The sequence below is a fragment of the Schistocerca americana genome, chromosome 1 (genome assembly GCF_021461395.2).
Source record: "Schistocerca americana isolate TAMUIC-IGC-003095 chromosome 1, iqSchAmer2.1, whole genome shotgun sequence".
NCBI lineage: Eukaryota > Metazoa > Arthropoda > Insecta > Orthoptera > Acrididae > Schistocerca > Schistocerca americana.
The window spans coordinates 656026164-656040349 of NC_060119.1; the positions used below are offsets into that span (position 1 = coordinate 656026164).

The window sequence follows — 14186 nt, forward strand, 5'->3', positions numbered from 1 at the left end:
ACACACACACACACACAAATACATTATCCACTCTGTTCAATTTTTGACAGGCACTGTATATTATCCCATTCTTCCATTTTATGCCCACACGCTCAGGTCTGTAGCTATACCTACATACGTACTCTGGAAACCACTGTGAAGTGCATGGCAGAGGGCACTTGGTGTGGTACCGCACACTGGGGTTTCTTCTTTCGAAGAATGGCTTCTTAAATGCCTCTGTGTGTGCTGTAATTACTCTAACCTTGTCTTCACGATCTCTAGGGGAACCATACGTAGGCAGCTGGTGAATACCATTAGAGATCTCAGTTAAAACTGTTAGTACATTTAATGCTACTCGTACCTTCAACAACGTGGTCCTTAACTGCTTTCAAGAGAGAATTTTGTGTTGCTCTTTATTGATAGTTGAGTGAGTGGTGTATTTAGTTGTCGACGACCCCTAAGCTGAACCCTAGGGATGTACACTAGCAAGGAAAAATAACTAAATCCACAAAAACAGAAAATTTAGAATTAACGTCCGTAACGTAGCGTTTAAGGTTTTTTATTTGATTTTATGAAACGACTTTACAGAGTATGAGCAGTTAGGTTTATTGAAGTAAGAGCAAAAATTTGACGTTCGTGCTCATGAAAAAATCGGCATTTGTTGTAAAAGACACATACTGTAACTATAAACAAACGCATTTCTTTGGCGGCTGCAAGATCACAAAAGAAATGTATCAGTCATGCAAATTGTACCGATGTTTAATTCCTGATTTCCTAAATAATCAGCATTAAAATAAAAGTTTTAAATAATTTTATTGGCTTATTGGTTTCCACCTACAGTTCACATTAATGAAGCTACTTAGAATATCTTCACAACTTAGTAGTCTTAAAATATTACTTGTGTGAAGACAAATAGTTTAGCCTGTCTTCTAACGTAGGGATTCCAACCCTGGTTCTTTTTTATTTTTTTTGTCAACTTCAATTAAGAAAACGAACTTCTTCCATTACTGTTTGCTATCGTAAGTGACAGGAACATTCTTAGAGCGATCTGTTTATTAAGAAATTAGTCTTTGACTTTAGTGAGCTGTGTTTTAAATGAAAAGCTGTATGGAAGAAATCCAGTTCCCGCGAAATCGAATTCATTGTAAATAGCCAAAATACAGTTGATCATTCTTTAAAAATCTTAGAGATTTTGTTAAGTAAAATGCCCGACATTAGATTAGCCGACACGGGAAATTTGATGCGAGGGATCTCAGAATTTGAGAGGCGAGCGCTGATTTCATTAATGTCAGCTGCCCACTGAAAAATTTATTGTGCTAACCCCATACAAAACAATTAATTCTACTTCATTTACGATTATAAGGGGACCTGCACCACAGTACTAACACACAAACTTCTGACGCACGACTACTTGCAATGCGTGATGCTTGTGGCATACGGATCACAGTGCGCCACATTTTAGTAGACGGTGTTTTATGTTCAGACAAAAAGGTGGCAGCTGATTAACCGACGTATTTGCCCTCTATTTTTAACTGACAGTGCTGTGAATGTAGTATGACTTTTAAAGTTTTGTGTTAATGTCCAACTTCTTTCCTAGAATTTTAGGAAGATGCTTTGTTTTGAAGGATCCATAAAACAAACAATTTTTCGATTTTTTTTTTGAAAAAGTAGTGAAGCTATCATCGTAAACTATTTTGCACATTATTTACTGATTCCTGGACTTTTTTTTTTTTTTTTAAAGAAATTCAGTCGTCCTGAAGCCGCTAATCCGAAGAGCTAAAGTTGCTCTGTCCAGAATGCAGTGCGTCCATGACGGAAGTCCTGCAGTCTTCAAATCGTGTGTGAAATAAAAAGAAAATTTTGAAAAAATAATAAAATGATGGGCGTTTGAAGCAAAGATGTAGTATTCTTTTATTTATGTCACGTTTTTTTGCAATAACTAATGAATAAGTGAACATTTAAAAAATTTGCGTGTTACTGCAATTCAGGCAAATTTTAGAAACATGTGTTCATTAGTGTGCCCGCAGTCTATTCCGTCAGCATGAGATACAGTGTATTTCGGATGGGGGGGAGGGGCTTAACGATGACTTACTTTCTTAAAAAATCGGAAAACGTTGTCCAAGAATTAGTAAATAACGCTGAAAAGAGATTTAAGTTGATTGTTTCATTAGTTTGTTTTTAAAAAGTGAAAATCTCTAATTTTATAGGCTGGCTGAGGAGAATAGACCCTTAATGTGTTACCAGGTTGACTGGATCAGTGCGTGTTTCTTGTGAGTGAAGAGCCAGCTACATTTTACTATGTAATTATTATAGCTTTTCTCTTGTATTACTTGTATTTTAATTGCCAATTTTACAACGTCTGGCCAGTTTACGCTATTTGCAAGGATGTGAGATAGTGAGATTGTTCAGGTGTCTGTGAGTGATGTTGGGGGAGAGTGAGAGACATTCTGTAAGACTTAATTCTACTTGTTTTACAACATTTTAGATATTTCAGCCATCTTTCCTACTAATTTTTATAGGTTGCTGATAATGTCGCCGTCTCGCCATTGCGTAACCATAAAACACACACACACACACACACACACACACACACACACACACATTAACACAGACTTTCTGTTATATTAAAATTTTTGTGGTGCTGGCCCCTAGGCAGCAGCCTAGACACCCTGCGCACTAAGTGTAGTAGCAGTAGTTCGGTAGTTGAGGCTTCTGAGGCTCAGAGCAGTGACGGCAGCTGCGGGTGTTGCAGGCGGGACGGGTCGGCAGAATGGCGGGCCGGCGCGCACTGCCAGCCTGGGGACCGGAGGCGTGGGCGGCGGGGGCGGTGTGCGCACTCCGCCCCTCGAGCGCAAGAGCAAGCTGTCGGCGCTCGTGCGCGTCTTCAAGCCCTGGAAGTGGAAGCGCAAGAAGAAGTCCGACAAGTTCGAGGCCGCCTCTCGCTGTGAGTAACGTCACTGTCCATCATTAAGGGGGCGTTTGGGCACGTCGTTTGTGTTGTAATGGATTTGTCATACTAACCACCTTAAAGAGTGAATTTCCTCTTTCATTTGTTAACTGCATTAATTATAAATAATACACGGAAATGCCTCAAACTGACATCAGACAGCCTAAATACAGCAGTGCACACATGGATTACGCAAACCTGCATTTTTAGAACTGTTATTACGTTTTTCAAAAACAGTTGTTCTAAACACTATCTGTAATGCTGATTCTGAAAATTACTTCAATTTTGTTCAGTTTCCGTAATTTTGAGAAGGAGCAGGTTAAAACATCGACATCTATGATTAAAAGTTACCATCTTTATCGTGAGTTGCAGCTGACGAATGGTCGTTGCAACGTTGGAGGGGGAGCAGAATATGACAAAGTCCTCCAAAAACTATCAACGTCGAATGGAAAACTTTAACTGCGGGTGTAATAAAACTGTTGATGCCAATAGCGAACAGTCTCTTGACAGAATCAGTCCGAAAGAGCACCTCCGACCCGACATCTGAAAAAGTCGCCTGGAAAGGAACGACCGAATGAATGGTGATAGTAGGCGCATCCTCGCTAGCCCTATGTGCGGAACTGTTTACGATGTGATGCCTGAAAGTAGTGTGGTGTTCCCTCTCAGGATCGAAGAAGGTGAGTACGAAGTGTCGTTTGCGTAGGAAAGATTCTTGTATTTCCGCCTTCAGCAGGGTCAGTTGTCGACGATAGAAATATAGCTCCCAAACCCACACTGATAGCGACTGAGTAGTTGCCGCGATTTAGAACCAAAATCAGATGCTGGTTATGCGTTGTAACGTTTTTCCGGATCAGGTAGTGAGAGCCACATTACGGTAACCACTGGAAAACGTGCGAGCGTTGCTTGGTTTCAGAAAGAGTACTAAAATCACCTCTTTCCGCGAATCTGGAAATTCCCAAGTCAGCCACGGTTAGGAGAAAAACGGTTAGGAGAATTGCCTTTGCGTCCTGGTTTATGTACTGTATCATATACTGGCTTCGACCCTTACATGGTGTTGTCGACTTGACCCAAGACAATGCAAAATCAAGCTCTCACATAGAAAAGTTGCAGCTGCACTCCTCGGTATTATTGGAATGGAAATTCCAATCACCGTTCTCCATTAGTGGCTGTGGAAAACTGAATCCTGGTTTTCAGTGATAGAGCTAAAGTACTCTGCCATTGCCTGTGTGATGTCTCCAGATGTTGACTGCCTCAGTACAGTAGTAATAGGTGATCTCACAGATTTGCCAGATATCCTTCTTGATGCTTCTTCTCATACCTAATAATAATAAAAACAGTTGAAAGTCATTAGGACCTCCAAATTTGGTAAAACTTAGTGTTTGCACCTACAACAGTATTTTTAGAGATGCTCCACAATTCTAATGAAGATATCAAAGTGGCTCCAGTTTTAGGGATCCGTACAGCAATTGGAAAAAACAGAACCATTATAGGATCGCTTTGTTGTCTGTATGTCTGTCCGACTATTAAAAATGCTTTTTCTAAGGAACGGGTAGACGTATCAAATAGAAATTTATATCACATACTGAGGCCTATGGTTCCTTGGTGGCTTGTAAAATGTAAGCTTATAAGTCAATGTACTTAAAAGATACAGCCATTTATGTCACATCTTTTGATACTAACAAACTCACTCATCAAAACCTACTTCCCGTTGACCTAAACTCATGAAATTTGAAAGAACCAAGGTTTCATCGTAAAACTAAACGAAGAAAATAAGAAAATTGTTATGCTTATATCACACGAAAAATATTTCTTTTGACATTTATTGTCCCACTTCAAATTTAAAAGTAAAACATTCTCGAAAGTCTTGGAATTTCCGCGACCAATATCTTGACAGTATGAATCCCTGATTCCGGGGATGGATGAAGTGTCTAGATATATTGTACGGAATCCTCAGAGGTAAGACTTATTCATCCAAGTAACAGGGTCTCCGCGAACCCGGACTAGTGAATAAGCTACTACAATGACCCCAGAGACTTGTTACGGGGTCAGTGTGTGTATCTGTATTTGTACTATTCTCCTAAACGTAATCATCTGACTTTTGAGAAGGAAGATCATAGCTCAATCGGAGACTGAATGGTTTTACGTGCTTGACACTACCGTACTGGGGAACAAATTACCACCCATTCAGATGAAAAAGTGGTAACCCAAACAAGACTGAGAATAGATCACTGCTTCTTAGCGCATGGCTAAGTGCTACAAAGAAAGAAACTAGAAGTTGTCGGTGCTTGTACGTATTGCTGTAAGTACACCAAAACGTAACTAAATGCATTTTGTATACTGACGAGAGCGAATTCCTGTGTTTGACAGTTTGACAGGGAATACGGCTTGAATTGTGCCTAATGGCGAGGCTACTGTGATGGAAATTTTAGTTCTGTGTAGTGTCATGACTTCTTTCTGAATTGTGGCTTGGATGTTTCAGTGTTTTATCAATGTTTCGCTCTTTTCTTCCTAGCGGTAATCCAGCGACTGCGACTGAAATCTAAAATTGTGTTCTTAAGGCTTTCATTGTATCCAAGTTACTCCTTCGCGAATCTAGGTTTACTAAATACTCCACAAGCCACTGTACAATGCATGGCGGAGGGTACATCTTATCAACTTCAGCAGTTTTCTTTCCTGTTCCGTTCGCGTAACAGGCGAGGAAAAAAGTGACTATCTAAATACCTCAGTACTCGCCCTAACTCCTCTTCATCTTTTTCTTATGATCCCTACGCGAGATGTACAGTGGTAACAGCATAGTAGACACACTGTCGTCTTCGAATACAGGTTTTAGAGAGAACTACGTCGTCTTTGTTCCAAGGGTTCCAATTTAAGTTTTCTGTTACATTTTCGTATGGTCTATATCGATCCTTTAGGATCCAAGCAGCGCGTGTCTTACTTCTTTCGAAGCCTGTTATCGTGCCTGCTTGACAAGGACTCCAAAGACTGGAGCAGTTATCTGCGGTTGGTCCCAATTGCTTCTTGTATGCGATTTCCTTTACAGATAGACCACACACTGCTAGTACCCTTCCACCAAATCTGTCTTCCATTCATCTATCGTAGTGATTTTAAAAGATCGTTCCATTTTACGTCACCTCTTAGTACCAATCCCAAGTCCACCTCCGTAACTGAGTGGTCAGAATGGTTGACTGTCATGCAGGTGGACCATGTTCGATTCCCGGCAACATTTATTCATTTCACTACCTTCAAATATTCATACGATGTGACGTGCTCAAAATGTTTTTTTTTAATTATTTTATGTATTGACTCTCGGGGAGAGCCCACACAAGCATGTAAATAGTGTAATGTCAGTTATGAGGACACGAACGTAAGGATACCGCAACACCCAGTCGCCGAATGGAGAAAATCTCCGACCCGACCGAGAATCGAACCAGAGCCTCTTCGAGTAGCAATCCATCGCTCAAAATGTTCATTATTAATCTTGTAAATAGGTACTACAATGTTCTTTGTTTTTGTTACAGGCGTTATCTTACATTTATCCACTTTAAAGGCGCTTCCGTTCATGACATCAGGTGGAATTCTTAGCCAAGTCTCTCTGCGACTGCTTACGATCGTACATCAACGATACTTGCCATTACACAGCTGCATCGGAAGCGAAGACTTTTATAGTGCTGCTGATCCTATCAGATATTTTGAATGAACTTGATTGTAGGACTTAAAAAACGTTATTTCTCGGGAACTTCATATCTTTTATAGAAATCGTCTCTGTTTTATGCAAGAAATGATAGGAGCGGTGTTTTCTATATACGTAAATGATCTAGTGGACAGGGTGAGCAGGAACTGCGGCTGTTCGCTGATGGTGTGGTGTACGTGAAGCTGTCGTAATTGAGTGACTTTAGAAGGGTCCAAGATGACTTAGGCAAAATTTCTAGTCGGTGTGTCGAATGTAGAAAAAAAAAAGGTTAATGTCAGTGGGAAGGAAAGACAATCCCATAATCTTCGAATAAAGCGTCAGCAGTGTGCTGCTTGATACAGCAACTCCGATTAAAAATCTAGACGTAACTTTGCAAAGTGATAAAAAATGAAATAAGTTCGCCATGTTGGTAGTAGGGAAGGGAAATGGCCGACTTCGGTTTGTTGGGGTAATTTTAGGAAAGTTTGGTTCACCTGTAAAGGAGACTCCGGGTAGAACGGTAGTGAGACCTATTCTTGAGTACTGCTCGAGTGTTTGAGATCCGCACCAGGTCGGCTTAAAGGAAGGCATCGAAGCATTTCAGAGGCGGGATGCTAGATTTGTTACCGGTAGATTCAGTCAGCACACATATATTACGGAGATGCTTCCGGAAGTTAAATGGGAATTCCTGGTGGGAAGGCGACGCTGTTTTCGAGGAACGCTACTGAGAAAATTTAGAGAACCGGCGTTTGGAGCTGGCTGCAGAACGATTCTCTTGCCACCTACGTATATTTCACGTATGGACCACGAAGATAAAGTAAGATCAGATAAGGGAGACCTGGGCTCCAGCGGACACATACAGACAATCGTTTCTCCCCGTCTGTATTCGCGAGTGGAACAGGAAAGGAAACGACTAGCAGTGGTGCAGGGTCACTCCGTCACGCACCGTACGATGGATGTTGATGTAGAACGCAGAAGAAAAAGTTGCTGAGGTGCCAGAAACATCGAAACAACTAAAGTTTTTGAGTTTGGATGAACGCCTTGTGGGTATGTGAGAGCGTCATACCCGTGTCCCACCTGTTATTGTGGGTTACCTTTCATTGCAGTGGCTTACGTCTACTACTTGTTCAGTGTTAGCAACAGCTCTTTGTTTACCACTGCCGTCGCCTCGCCCGCATTTCCACGCGATAAGGTCGCCATAAACCTTGTCTTACTGTTAGATGGAGAGAGTAGTGGGAAGAGATAGCAGTTGTGCATTATTGTTGGTAATTTATTTTTACTTTGTTTCCCGGTATCAGCGAATAACATGAAAGGTGAAGGCCTCACATGGGTTTGCTTTCGCGATTCCCGGCGACGATTGCCGTAGATACTGCCACTGACAGTGGCTTTCCATGATAACGTGTTGGTAACTTGAAACGTGTTGTCGATCGTTGGCTGTAGTCTGTTGATTTTCTTCGAGGAAGTATTTGAGTAGAAAGTGATGAATAGTGCTTGATTCGCGAGTTCGCTTAAAGTTTTAATGCCGAGGCATCGGCTGTTTATCTGACGTGTACCGCCGGGTCGTCATTCTAGTTATAGTTTACTACCAGTGTTTTAGATATGGCTGAATCTCGACACTAAGATGTATTCTATTGTTCTGCAAATACTAGTTTTTGTTGTTACTTTAGTTGTCTTCAAGTTGTTACAATTCGTCAGTGCGGTTACAAATAGGCATCAGATGATCTGACGTAACTGTTAATTAAATGGACTCTTAATCTCACTTTTATGTTCGAGGCTTTATTTTTATCTAGGTAGATTCCCTAACTGTTCCAATAACTATGAATCAGATTGCGTGTACTTTACTATGTTAGCACGTAGTATTTCCTTCTGATAGGTCACACATCAATGGAGGAAACAGAAGCTCTCAGAGAGATGAAGTAGAATATTCGCAAAGTTTTAGGAGTCTTCAAAATGATGTCGATTTGGTACAAGTTATGATGCAGGCATTGCAACTGATTCGGACGTGTCCTCTGCCTTTCTTCAGCAATATGAGACATATCCATTTCGCTTTTCGTCTGCGGTGAACCATTTTTTGCGAAATTTCACGTTTCTTATTCGTATCCAGGTCGTAACTACCGCCGATCACCGTTTAACTTATTGCTCCATTATTTGATCAATGCCGAGCTTACCGATAATGTCTGGTTGTCAGCTAGGGGAGAGAGTGAGCGTTATCTCTCAGGCTTTCGCGCCGTGATTAATTGATTGATGGTATGCTTCCGTGTGCTCACCAGAGGTGTTGTCTCCATTTTATGTACAGTATTCCAACGATCGACCCGATATTTAACATACACCCAAGAATGTACCAGAAAATTTAGCAAGATTCTCTAATTGTTTTAACAATATTGTGAAAGAAAAAGTCCTTTTTTAATGAACTGCTCTCATCTCAAAATTTATAATCTTGTATGTAGTAGCACTAACAGCAATTCCAGGACTAGTTGGCACTTGCAACAACATAGGGAGAGATGGGACCGAATCGTAACATGGCAGTAGTCTATAAATAAGTCGAAATCTGTATCATGAGTGTGCTTTTATGCAGGAAATAATCAGGCTCTTGCATTGTTTGGAATCTGTGTTTTGGACTAAAAATTTACAGTTTTGTGCAATTCGGCGTCCTGTAGCCTTTGATCCATTTGCTGAAATAAAATTCAGGTTTCTGAAAGTTTTTCTTTTTAAAAAATTGGCACTTTGTTTCATCGCATTCTTTGAAAGACTAAAGAAAAATAGTAAACAGTAAACTGTACATTACAGAATATTGAAATTACGTTTAAAAAGGGCTTTACTATCTTTTTGATAACGAGCGAGTGCGCGGCTGAGTTTCGTGTTCACAGCGCTGACTGCATTGACAAAAGACCTCATTACCATCACCAGCTGCGCTGATGAAGTGACTGCCGATGGGAGAGCGCGGGACTCCTGTCTACATTTTCTCTCGCAGTTGCATCCTTGGCGGGTCGTAGCTGATTCGTCCGCAGATGGGGCCCTGGAGCGTGTCCGTGCCGATCGGTGACGAGCAGGGTATCCACTGGTACTCTGCCTGCGTCAGAAATGTGTTCAGTATTGCTCGGTGCCCATTTTTCCCTTTTACTTCGCAATTCTGAATTTATTGCGAAGATCATTCCGAAACTAACGAACATTGTGATGTGCGGAGCCGCGCAATTCTCCTCCCACCCCAGTCGCCGTATCATGTTAGTAGTGTAACACGGGTCAAAAAAAAAAAAAAAAAAAAAAAAAAAAAAAAAAAAAAAAAAATGTTATCATGAATTACAGACTGATAACGAAGTTTTTGGAAATGTGGTGAACGAAGCTTCTTCAGCTTCATGTTCAGATGGTGGACAAATGAATATTTATGATGAAGAGCGATCAAGCCGACCTTTAGTTGTGACAGACGAAATCAAATCAATGATCGAGGAAAAAAATTAAACAGGATAGACGTCTTCCTATTGATGACCTTATCTTGTGTTCCCCGAAGTTTCATGATCAGCTCCTCATCAAACCGTTAGTGGTGATTTGGACTACAGAAAAGCCTGGAGGGTTCATCGACTTTTGACAGAGGAACATAAAAACAAAGAATGGGAGCTGCACTGCCTTTTCTCACTCTGCACGTGGATGGCGAAGAATTGTTGAACCATATTGTTACTGGTGACGAGGCCTACGTTTCGCGTAAAAGTCCAGAAACAAAGCGCGAGTCAATGGAATGGCATATCCAGGATGTCAGACAAAACAAAAAAGGGCAGTCTAATTCTGAGCACCATTAAAGCTACGGCCACCGTGTGTTGGGATAGAAAGGGCGTCCTAGTTATCGATTATACGTCTAGAGGAGAGGCCATAAATGCAGCGGCCTACTCTCAGACCCTTCACGCACTACGCCCCGCCTTTCAAACGGCGTGATTTGTTGCCCATCAAAGCATTGTGCTTCTTCACGCAAATGTAAAGAAAATTTAAAGAGATAAGTAGTGAATTTCATTATAACTCCTCACTGAAATATAAACCAAAAACAATACAAATGACTTTTGATTCGTTTGGAAAGTTTCTACAGTTTATAGGCACACGTGCTCGAGAAGCCAACTGAACAGCTAGGGTCCCTAGCGTATGTCACGTGCATCAATTTCAGTGACATAAAATGTAGAAAATATACGTAAGGAAGAATTTTGTAATCACATTTTTTAAATTATAAATAGCGACTTCGCACGGTTAGCACAATCTGCGGCCGAACTATTTGCCTGGCGTAGCGGTAATTTTGTTTACAGTGTTCTGCGTAGACTCGTGATTAAAAATGAGGAGAGAACAGCGTTAGATAAGCGAATATCATCGCTTTGATATAAATCAAACGATTCAAGTAGTCCACATCGATTCTGCCGTATTGCGGCGCCTAAAGGCGTGAGCGGACTGCCCAGTCTCAGCCCGCAAACAGATGAACATCAACATTGTCCACTTCTAAGTAATCTCCCTCTGATATAATACACATGTACCAGCGCTTTTACCAATCTTGGGAGCATTTCTGAAACTCACTTTTCGTCGTGGTGTTCAGCTCCTTCAGCGATTCTGTTTTTATCTCCTGAGTGGTGCCAAGCGACGTCCTTCCACAGCTCTCTTCAGCGTCGGGAATAGAAAGATCTTGCAGGGGGTCATGTCCGGTGACTACGGTGGCTAAAGCAAATCAGAACAAGCCTTGATGTGTGAGCAGGAGCATTATTATTATTCAGTTTCCGCGAGTGATTTTGCAACAGTTCCGTTCGTTTTCTTCGGATTGCTTCACGAAAATGGCTCATAGCTTCCAGGTAGTATTCCTTATTGACTGTACGACCATAAGGCAGGAACTCATTTTCATTCCCTATCCCATTGTAATCGAAGATAACAGTGAGGGGAACCTTCACATGTGATCGAACTTGTCGAATTTTTTTATGTCTTGGTTCTTCAGACATTTTCCATTTGGACAGTTTGACCTTGGTTTCGACGTCATACCTGCATACCCATGTTTCGTGACCTGATATAACCTTCTTTAGAAGTTCTGGATCGGTCGACTCCATTCACCAATTCCTGAGTGACGTGTACGCGACATCATGTGTGGCCGAAATTCAACAATTTCGGAACAAAATTTGCTGCTACACACTTCATGCCCAAAACATCCAAAAAAATTAATTGGCATAAGCCAAAGGATATACCTACATATTCAGCAACCTCTTTGATGGCGAATCGGCTATTTTTCAGGACCATTTTCTCAACGTCTTCAGCGTCTTCTCAGTCCTCTTTGAAACGTTTATTCAACTCATAAACTGTTGCCGCAGTCAATATTTCGAATAAGGTGGTGCATTTTATTCCAGTTTTCAAGCAACATTTAATGCAAATTCTTTGATCCACCTTTTTCGAAAGCAAAAATTCACCGAGCACTCGAAATCGCATATAGCCTTTTCAACAGTCAAGAATAAACTAAATATTGAAAGCTTTTGAAAATGCAAATATACATCAGGAACATGTGTACTGACAACATAATTCCTTTTTTTAAATCGGATGCATAAATCCCGCGAAATTAAAAAATTTTCCGTGACCTTTTAATCGCAACTGGTACTGACAAAAAAAAAAGGTGGCGGGGGACTGTAATTAATCATAGTTGAGCCAGTTTGCACCAAATATTTATGAATTATGCGCAAGAACCTTCCTCGCTAATTAATGTATCTAGCAATTACAATGTCATCAAAATCCTGAGATTTGAATGCATATATAGGGAGGAAAAAGCGGCGGGGGTTGCATATAGAAGGAGAATATAAATTCTGGTAATAATAATTTGAGAATATATATTCTGGTAATAATAATTTCGTGTGGTTCGATGTCCTATTTGCAAGTCTTTCAATCGGACGTCACTTCGGCGACTTGCGCCTCCCTAGCCAGTTGTCCAACAGGGGAAAGGCGACCTAGACTTTAACAAGGACTCCACATTATTGACAAGTGGTTGGTAGATTAAAAGACAAAGATAAAAATTTGTGGTCCGACCAGGATTCGATCACGCGATCTTTCGCTTACGGTACCATGGCCACGCTTTTCTTTTTTCTTTTCAAAATATTTATTTAACGCTTGCACATAATCACATCAAATAACAGAGGCTAACAGGAAAAAAATATACCGCTAGACCACCAAAGCTGACTTCGATTCCAGTCTGAGAAAATGACCTACAGTTTAACATGGAATGCAAATCACGTTTCGCTTCTGGCGAATGTGAGGTGGATGCTAGGTTAAAAGACAGTGAAAAATTGGTCGTCCGTCCTGGGTTCGAATCCGTTATTTTTGGTTTCCAAGCACGCACTAGACTACGGATTGTGCTCGAACTTTTCTGATGTCGTAGTTAAGCCAATTTCCACGACATATTTATAAATTATATACCCCAACATTCCTAGTGAATCAATCTATTATTCAAAACCGGATCAAAACTCTTACAGTTGTTCCTGAGATTGGGCCGTAAACTGATAGGAGCTAGCAGGGAATTTCAGTATATAAGTGTTCAGAAACAGTCTGCAGGGTACGTTGTGCTGATAAACAACTTTTTTTAAGAAAGTAAATACGCTGCGCTGTTCAGGAGTTAACTTGCTTTGACGTTAGGCAGTCAGGCTATTGAGCGCGAAAATTCAAGCGACCCGCCAGAGACGCTGTCGCCAGAAATGTTCTTCGTTGCAAAACGGCCTGCATCCTCCTGTGTAAATATGCATATAAATCCTTACTAATGATGAGTGGTATTTCGTACTGTACGTCACAAAAAACTGCTCCTGCAGGTTGGGAGGTATTACAGTGGGGAAATAGACTCTTATGCGTTTTTGTGGTACACGCCACAGTGGCTCAAATATAAAGGTCAGGGAAGACGTACTATTTCATCGTCGTGCTCATCAACCAAACTCGTACATTTTTAGGATTGTGAGTGAGCCATTATCGCCTTGTAAAATGCAATCCCGTGCTAGGATCAATGCTTGTAGCACTGCAGGAACGCGATCACCTCAATGGTTTCGTGGACCTGATCAACTATCTTTCCGTTCTGTGTCCCCATGCGCTCCCCCGAAAACCAAAGTATCACCCAAGTCCTTATCGGATCTCCATCGTACTCGTACTTCAGAACAGGAGGAAGACTGTGCGCGGTTCCTCGTGTTGTGCAGTGAGAAACAGTAGAAAAGTGTACCTGTCAGACCATACCTTGTGTCCCTGTGAGTCGTTACTTAGAGATCCTTGAGCCACTGAAGACTCATTGCATTCGCTTTGTTCACAAAAGGTGTCATAATACAATGAATATTTATCTGCCCGGTTACCGTCATTCTGCTTACTTTGAAACTGTTCTTCACAGGAATACAAAGCTTATCTATCACATCAGGGCAACAGCCGTTGTGTAAGAAGTCTCTTCAATCCCATCCTGCCTCTTTCGCAGTTTAGTAGTACTTGTACTACTTTTGTGTTTAGCAGGCGATGTTTCCCTTGTTAATGGTGCATGAAGTAAGCGGCAGCCAAGAATTTGAGATAGTAGCGAGTATGTGAGGAAGACGTCTCTTCAATCCCATCCTGCCTCTTTCGCAGTTTAGT

At 41.2% G+C, this 14186-nt stretch overlaps 1 protein-coding gene across 1 annotated transcript in view; it reads left to right on the forward strand.

The window, feature by feature from the left end:
- Positions 1-14186, forward strand: part of LOC124586638 (phosphatase and actin regulator 4-like) — a 431380-nt gene that overhangs the window by 337935 nt on the left and 79259 nt on the right. Inside the window, exon 2 of the mRNA XM_047131418.1 lies at positions 2732-2923. Coding sequence (XP_046987374.1) covers positions 2732-2923 — 192 coding nt within the window. The remainder of the gene's footprint in view (positions 1-2731; positions 2924-14186) is intronic.